General features: G+C 39.3%; 1 protein-coding gene across 2 annotated transcripts; it reads right to left on the bottom strand.

Moving 5' to 3' along the window:
- Positions 1–8,227, bottom strand: LOC18424233 (putative methyltransferase PMT24). Of its 2 annotated transcripts, XM_006828823.4 has the most exons (8): positions 6,137–8,227; positions 5,615–5,764; positions 2,896–3,166; positions 2,470–2,580; positions 2,173–2,347; positions 1,614–1,886; positions 756–950; positions 1–489 (listed from the first exon to the last, which is right to left on the bottom strand). In XM_006828823.4, the coding sequence occupies exons 1-8, from the start codon at positions 7,502–7,504 to the stop codon at positions 273–275; spliced, it is 2,760 nt and encodes a 919-aa protein (XP_006828886.4). In that variant the 5' UTR covers positions 7,505–8,227; the 3' UTR covers positions 1–272. The 2 variants fall into 2 exon arrangements, with proteins under 2 accessions (XP_006828886.4, XP_020517335.2); XM_020661676.2 differs by lacking the exon at positions 1–489 and having other exon boundaries at positions 752–950.
- Positions 8,228–8,922: the final 695 nt, after the last annotated feature.

Below are 8,922 nucleotides of genomic sequence, written 5' to 3'. Positions count from 1 at the left end.
TTAGCTCAAAATCAAGGCTTCTTTCCCCATTATTCTTCGATTCACAATACACTATAGCTCTCTTCTAATTATACACTGAAACAAGATAAAAGCTCAAACAATCGGATCCTAATTCCAACACCTAAATACTGAAATATTTCATCAGTCTCTCTAGCATTACTACGTTACAGACTTTAAACCTTACAGACGCTATGATTTGCATCCTTACAAATTTTCAAGTACATATTTGAAGCTGAAGGCAAAAATTTTAAACAAAATTTTACAAACACTAATTAGGATGACCCTGAAGCGTTCTCTGGCCGCCACATGGTTTTTTTTGCACACAGCATTCCCTCTTTATCTTTGGAAAATGTCAAACTAACCTCCCAATGAAGAGATTTCGCTAAGTTCTCAACTTCACTCACAGTTGCGGACTCATCTCGAACTATGATTGTACCACCTGGTCTAAGTATTCGATCCACCTCAGTCATAACGCCAACTAAATTGCACCTACCAATACACGAGCAAAGTGACAAATAAGTAGGTATAAAATCAAAAGTGGAAGAATAAATAGTCCATTGGACTACTACATGATACGATGAGAATACATCCACTGTCCATTCCCACTACCTGATGGTTGGAGATTAATGATATCCTGTGAATATCTTTCTGGTACCAGATCCTAATATCTCTTAAGTGAAAGTGTGAAATGGATGGTGCATGTAGCCTTGGAATACCATAAAACATAATAAAAAATAAAGGGCCGTCACCCTTACCTTTTGTCAAGCCTAGAGAACAGGTGATCAGCATGGAGAAGATCATAGGTTCTTGGGTAAGTACTGAAGGACTCGCACCAGTCATGATATATTCCAAAAAGCCCACGCTCATAGATTATGGGGAGTGTATCTGGAGAATCTACGTTCACCACATTCATGACCCAAACTTTCATTTCACTTAGAGCCGCAGCGAACCTGCAAACACCTTTGTTAGTATGATATTTTAATGAATTACTTGAAAGACTACTAGTGATTCACACAATTATAAAGATTGTATTAGTGATCCATGCGTTTTATGGTAAAATGGGAGCATTGAAACAGAGATGGCATTTTTATTTTTGGGAAACATGAGCCATTGATCCACAAACTAATGAGCTTTACCATGAAGACTATGAGGATGCTTGTTTTATTTGACAGTTCTCTCCTGGGAGAGCCTTCTCAGGATAAAGGTCCACCATGGGAAAGCACTTTCATGCCTATATAGGTGTATGAATACTTCTTATGCCATTCACCATTTCCCATGAAACAAACATGTAAAAGCAGTGATCCGCTGCGAAAGTTCTCCCCTTGAGAGAACTTCCTCACGAAATAAATGTCCCCTTCTAGTGAGTTATAACTCATGGTAGATGATGGGTGACTTGATTTTCAGATGGTATCTTTACTTTTGGAAACATTGCATCAATTTGTAAAACCACATGATAAACACATACCTCCATGAAATACTTGTTATCAAGATGCCACTGACCATGCATGTGATGGTACAGGATGGGTGGTTTGATTTAAAGATGCTGAGTTTTAGGAAAATGAGCCATCAACTCACAAATGAATATGCTTTCATCACAAGATATTGATACATACCCTCCATAAACAGCTCTCATGTCCATAACATTTCTTACACTTGACCAACTTATGCCCAACCCGCTGATATACGACTTGCTTACAACTCGTTTCCAGTGCTTATAATCTGCTACAAAATCGTCTGGCACTGGTTTTCCATAGACTCCTATCTGAGATCTGTTTAACCAATAAGGTATGGCCCTTAGCCTCTGGGGCCATTCCTCAGGCCACCTTGACCCCCTTTCGTCATTGTCAACTGGCACCTTGTGCATGCACGATTGCAGAGGAACATACCTAGAAATGCCAATAAAAAGGAAAAGTTTCAAACCATCTGGCTTTAAAGAAACTACATAAAGTTTATAATCCACTGGAGGATGGGAAACCAATTATTCCATTGGGGCCATCAAATGTGGATGGTGATGCAGCCAGAACAGGACAAATCCAGTTATGAGTCTCAATTCTCCTCCTTCACTGTCCATCATTCCATAACACAAAAATAACCCTAAAGGATTATGGTTTTCCATAAAACCCAATGGACTATGGCTTCCATGGAAAACCATCTCCTTGAAAGGACCCTCACCATGCAGCATTAGGATCATCCTTTTTGTCACACAAAGGGGGATTGTTGTGTTTTCTGTTGTTATAGCAATCATTTGAGAAGGGTTTACGATAGATTGCAGCACCCACAGAATTCAAGCGATCCTTCTTGATTTTGTAAAGTTCCCAGCACATGGATATTGTGAGTTTTGTCATTTCTGAAATAAAAGATTCCTTTTATGTCAGGTCATTATTAATTTCAACAAACATATAGACAAAATATGATGATTTAAGTATAATAGTAGTAATAAGTGTGCTGGTATGGCAACCTAAACCGTACCCTTCCAAATCTCAACATCCTCTTTCAGCTTCTGGTATACAGGAGTGGCTGACCACACAAAAAAGCCACCAGGTCGTAAAACTCGATTGAGCTCCAAAAGAAGCATACCACCTGCTTGTCAGCTTTTATCAGTCTTTATCAATACGCACAGACAAATGACTAGAAGAGAAGATGTTGAAGTGCACTATAATCCCCTGGACTGTGGAATAGCCACAGGCTATTGCATCATCTCCATTCGTTGGAACAACAGATGGTGAGTGTGAGATCATGTCTTATTTGGGTCGGTCCCACTTCCTTCACCATCTACCATTTTACATGGACAACGATCAATAACTGGGCTATGCTGTTCCCATTGTCCATTGGTTCTGAGTACAATTTTGAAGAGAAAATAACGAATTACTCATGTTTAATTATTGAGTTACGAACCATCAGCATGCCAAGGAACCCTGCAACGAGCACAATGTATGAGATCGAAGACCCTGCTTGGAAATGGGAGGCGCTGAGAACCCATCACTGCTGATATTGCAGGGATGCCACGTTCAAGTGCAAATTGAACTTGGGCCTCATGCTCATCCTTGGGTGCAAAAGACATGGTGACAACATCTCGGTCAAAAAGATAGCCACCAAAACTGGCAACTCCACAACCCACATCGAGAATTACACGAGTGTGCTTCCCCCAACCAATGATAGGTACAGACTGCAAAAGAAATCGACATGGTGAGTTGAAATATCTTTCGGTTCTCTAAGATTTCAAGGTCCTTTGTGCTGATCAGGCACACAGAAATACACTTTCATGGGAAATTGTAACTGAGGTAAAGTTCATCTGCTCCCGAAGATTCCTTAATAAAATTTGTTTACTCTATGACATTTTAAACTGCTAGCCTTTCTCTCCCACATCAGCTTTTCAAGAAACATGATCCCTTACACCAAACTGTACTATCTATGAGATCACTGAATAATTTAAGATGAAAAACTTACAAATGATTCTCATCCCCTAAATCTACCAAAACATCAATGAGAATAATGAATGTTTCAGAGTTCAGTTGGCAGAAAACATGCAAGGTAGTGATAATCATTGGACTAAGGTGAGCTTTACAAATGATGCAGATAACAACAGACATGATTTGCATTTTTTCACACACTCCATTGTCTTCATTCTAGAGTTTTGGATTTTAAGGAGAACCAATGTTGACGACACCTTATTATAAATTCTCCAGTCTCTAGACTTCCCAGAAAGAACTCTCCCTCATATTGTTATGGTTGTGGTTTGTGTAGAGCCGAGAATTTAAACAATCAAAGTAAAGCACAACTTCAAATAGTATCGAGAAATGTGGTTTCAATACTGGAAATATTTGTAATAGCCTTAATAAAATATATTTTTATTTTTAATTATAAATTTAAAGCTTCAAAAATAGTGTATATCGATTTGTTTCTCATGTCCATGCATCTTGATGTCGAGATGATCAATTTGAAGATATTTGGGGCATCAAAACAACCTCTTCTAGTGAAATTTTTAAGGTGGCCTCTAATTTGATTGTTTAGAGCCACGGCTCTATATAAACTTTTTCCTATTGTTATTTGTTTCTCTTTTTTATTTATTTACATATTACATTCCACGAATAGCCTCCATAGAAACCCAAGAGGGATAACCTCCCACTACAAATTCAATCCTATAAAGTAAGGGGAGATCACAATCCTTCAGTTAAGACATAGTCCTTCAACTAAACTGTAACCACCAGTGTCCTTTATAACCTCCACAAAATTACTATATGGGCTACTGTTGAATCTTATAATCTCCACAAGATATTCTGTCTCTTTGTTCCAGTAGCTAGAGCATTACAGTAGAGAGAGAGAGAACAAGAGAGAGAGGGCATTGATAAATAAAGATCGGGATTGAAGGAAACATGGTCGATATGGTGGACAATGGAAGCTTGTTGGCTGGAATCGAAAAGCTCCCGCAGCCACCACTACATTGATTGGCGATCCTATATGGAGTTGAAATTGAAAGGGCAAGACCTCTAGGAGATGGTGACTGGCAGCAACACTGTCGCAGCGGCAGTAGAAGTTGCAAATGGAGAGGCCTTGTAGACGTGGAAGATCCGAGAGGGAAAAGTGGTGTATGTCCTACAAGCATCGATTTAGAAGGAGCCCATGGACTACATCAAAGAATTAAAGACACTACTAAACAAAGCATGCAATGCCCTCTCCTCCTTGTTCTCACTGGCAAATGATAACCAGCTGCAGTTGTGGGTGAATGAGCTAAGTTCATTGATCCAGGGTTTACTCACTGTTTCTCAATATTTCATGAAAGTGAGGAACGCACATGGTCAATCCTATGTCATTTCTCAAGTAGCATTCTTTCTTTCCACGTTGCTATATTCAGAAACTGCCCCAATCCCATATCAAAATGCCAACTCATGTCGTAGCCTATATCGATATTCTTTCCAAGTCAAATTACTTATAAACCATAAAGCTTAGCTCGTATTCTCTTAAAGTTGTAGGCACATACTGAATTTCCTAATAACCTAAAATATGCTAGTTGAGATTATTGGCTTCAAAGAAACTTTTCAATACCTACTGGCCAACATTGGGCAACAAGTTGCATGACTTAGCCTGATAAGAGAGCAATGACTTGCAAGGGCAAATGCATGCATTAGCTTTCTAAATATCTAGAATTTTCGTGATCATCTTTGAATGGTGGTGGATATGCATCTGATATTTTGGTGGTCGGGAGAGAGGAGAATGGGCGTCCATTCAGCCTTATTTTTCAGTAATATGTGTTTCCTTGACTTCTATTTTTATGCCTATGGCAAAAATTTGACCTTTGTGCCTATAGTCATTGTGTCCAAATAGATTGATGCGTTAAATTCCTGAGCAACCCCGTGATGGTTAACCTTAAATCAGCTTCGCTTGACTCACACTGAGTTAATGCTCACTCATGGATGAGTTATTTGGAATATATATAATTCAAAATAGGACCAAACTTCATGTCCTCGCTCTTTTAAAGACAATGAAGGTAAATCTTCCTAGAGGGTGAGCGTAAAGACCACAAAAGAAAAGGTTTTATGCAGCAGGCATAAAAAGAGATAAATAGCCAGAAATAACAAGGAAAAAAGTATAATAAACACCAGAAGCGTTCATTCACCTGTTGAATGAAGTCAATATAGTGGAGAGCCCCATGTATAAACTGAGTCCCACCTCCTGGGAAAGTAAGGTATTCTCCAGTAACTTTTACCCAATTTTGGTGCCCCTTTACAATTGCAAGCTTAGTGTGAGGAACATTATGATACCATATCTGAAAAGGCATGTACAAACACAAATTTGTTAAAATCATGAAATATAATAAGATTCATCATAATCATCAAAGCTTTTTCCCGACTAATTGGGGTCCGTTATGAAGTATAATAAGATTGATATTCCCTAATCCTATGAACGTTTTGAGAATTTTCACCCAAGTGGTCAATCACTAAATCATTAAATGATTGACGATGATGGAGAACAGTGGTACCCACTAGAATAAACTTGTTCCAGTGGTGGCTGCCACTCTCCCCATCACCATCCTTCATATTATTGGACAGTGAAGGCCCAATGGAGCTCGGTTGTTTCATGGTCGGTGTTTCCATCTCTATGAAGAGGTAAAAAGAAACCAAACTGAAAAATCTCATACCTTATCCCTGCTCCCAGGCCACTCGAGCGATTTTTTATAGCCCCAAGGAAGTGGAACCAGGCAAGTTGGGCTTTCTTCAGGGCAGTGCCTCTCTCTATGCTCATAGTGCCCAGTGCTATGAAGCTTCTTGAGAGCGAGTTCATTGTCAAGACAAGGGATATAATCAGGGCCTGCAGTTACATTACAGAGCTCCCACGTATAATCATATATGCTCCCTTCTTTCTCAGCTGATCCTTGATTGTTAGCATGAGATTCATTTTGCCTTTTCTTCTCATTTTGTGACTGTGAAGCTTGGGTTGCCCATGACCCGTTTTCCGCTTTGGGCACATTCAATATCTCAGACTGTGATCCATTAGGGAATGAATCGTTCATGCTTGAGTCATTTGCTCTTTCCTCTTCTTGAGATTGCTGTTGATTCTCAGTAGTTTGAGATTGTGTCCACCCCTTTGCTTCCTCACCAGAGAACTCTTCCTTTTCAGTGCTCTCTTCCGTTGCAGATTGTTGGTTCTCCGCATCTTCTTGCTCACTTTGATCCTCTTGTTGAGTATCTTCCTTTTCATTTTCTTTCTCACTTTGAATCGCTTGTTGGTTCTCTTCCTTTTCATCTGATTGACCATCTTCCCGGCTATCTTCTTTATCCTCTGATTGGCTCTCTAGTTGATTTTCTCCCTGTCCCTCTGATTGTGCACTCTGATTTTCATTGCGTTCATCTGTTTGAGACTGCTGATACTCTGCACTTTCCTCTCTTTGAGACTGCTGTTTTTCTCCTTTCTCTGGTTCTTGTTGGCTATCTTGATCTTCATTACTCTTTTCTTTCTCCTCTGTTGATTGTTTCTTGGTTTCATCCTCTATGGGTTGCTCAGAATTATGTTCAGGCTCACTTTCTCGACCTTCCAATTCCTTTGCCTCTTCTCTCTCTTCCAAATGAGATTCATGATTTCCACCATCATTTCTTTCAACCAAGATTTGATCAGAATTCTTATCAGGTTCTTCATTATTATACCCTGCATTTCCTCCACCCTCTGATCTCTCACCTCCATTTTTGGAAGGACTCTCCATAGAAGGTTCATCTTCATTTTGATCATCTGGTTTATTTGTCCCTGACTTTTGCTCATCTCCTCTTATGGCATCATCTGGTAAATCACCAGGATTATCTTCATATGCTCGAGAACTCGAGACTTGGGTGGTTCTTGTTTCTTTTCTGATTGTTGATTGTGCAAAGCCTCCCCTTTGGCCTGGAGCAACTGCTGAGGAGGTGAGCATCCAAACACCGAGAAGGCAGAAACACACGAACATTGTCATTGTTATAGTCGAGCAGTAAGAGGAGGAGGATCTTCTATTGGCTCGAGAATTCTTACTAAAACCCATTTTCTCAGACTAGATCAAACCATAAACCCAAGTAAAATGTCAACGAAATGATATCAATCTTGCAAAGACAGGGTCATCATACGAAGGCCAAATCGTATTCGTCAAATGCAATTAGACATCCATGGAGTACATGATAACACTGAAGAATGAATGAGGTGCGGAGAGAGAAAAGTAGGCAAACTAAAGAATGAATGGAATTCAGAGAGAAAATAAGGAGGCAGACAAAATCATGGAATGAAGCCTGAACGAAAGACACAGGACCGAATGGAGAATGAGCCTGAGGATCAAATGGGAGAAGTGTGTTTCTTTGAGCCTAAGGAAAATTTAGGATAGCAATAAGAGCACTAACACAGTAAAAAATCTCTCAAGAAACTATTCAAGACCAGCTTCAAATTCAGCTAAACTTGAACATGAGGTGAATAACAATCCTATGAACCGTGTGATATTACTGAAGAATCAGTCTCTCCGTGAGATGAAGATAGAGAAAATAAGGACACAGAATCATATAAAAAAGGACCTAAATCCGAGATACAAAAGACCCAAGTGAGAATGAATTGAAAGAATGGAGAAGTGAGTTTCTTGGAGCCTTAGGAGTAGCCATTGCAGGTTTTCCTGGCGTGTGTCTGAGAGAGATGAAAGGAAATGAAAGTCAGTAGAGAAAGACACGGACAAAGGGAGGATGGGAAGTGAGGTATTATTCATCAGAGGCATGTTACTGTCTGTACAACTGATCAATGAAATTAGGTATTATTCATTAGAGAGAGAGAGAGAGAGAGAGAGAGCCTGGTCTTAGGTCAGGGGTTCAGGAACAGAAGAATAGGAAGAGGAATAGGGGAGATGTTAGGGAGGAGAGCAACGAGGATCTAAACTGAGGAGGTAGAGGGAATGTGGCATTAACACCGAAAAGGACTGCGAGAAAGACGGGGGGTCAACTCACAAGAACCAATCATTTCGTAATAAGATCATGATGTGCCTGCCACCCATGTTAGATACCATGCACAGATTGATGTATGGGAAGGTTTTGATGTATGGGATGGTTTTGAAGTATGGGAAGATCTATGCTTTCTCTACCATCGTGGCCAATTTTGTTTAAGAGAGTCACTCTTCCTTTGTTTTTAGATCCAACGTCTCAAAGTATTTTATTTTTATTTTTTTATATAAATTATATAAATATAAAATTTGGTACATGCCATCTTAAATAGAGGATTGGATGTCCAAAATTTGGTGTCAAAATAGTTTATAGAAAAAAATAAAAAATAAAACAGTATAGAGACGTGACATTGTGATTAGAGCATCCATTTAGAATGAACAATTGGATAAATGAAAGTATGTAAGTTTTATGTTGTAGGCAATTGGATAAATGAAAGTATGTAACTTTTATGTTGCTGGCAATGGTTTAAAAAGCGGATCGGTGACCC

This window comes from Amborella trichopoda, chromosome 9, assembly GCF_054954075.1.
Source record: "Amborella trichopoda isolate Santa Cruz 75 chromosome 9, AtrichopodaSantaCruz75HAP2 v2.0, whole genome shotgun sequence".
In the NCBI taxonomy this organism is placed as follows: Eukaryota; Viridiplantae; Streptophyta; class Magnoliopsida; order Amborellales; family Amborellaceae; genus Amborella; species Amborella trichopoda.
Note: the sequence above shows the minus strand (reverse complement) of the source record. Positions and strands in the feature narration are given on the sequence as shown.

Coding starts and splice junctions, on each gene's coding strand:
- LOC18424233 (XM_006828823.4), bottom strand. CDS start 7,504: ATGGGTTTTAGTAAGAATTCTCGAGCCAATAGAAGATCCTCCTCCTCT. Junction 2,581..2,895: donor GGTTCCTTGGCATGCTGATG/GTTCGTAACTCA, acceptor GCTGACAAGCAG/GTGGTATGCTTCTTTTGGAG. Junction 1,887..2,172: donor GATGATCCTAATGCTGCATG/GTGAGGGTCCTT, acceptor TGGCATTTCTAG/GTATGTTCCTCTGCAATCGT.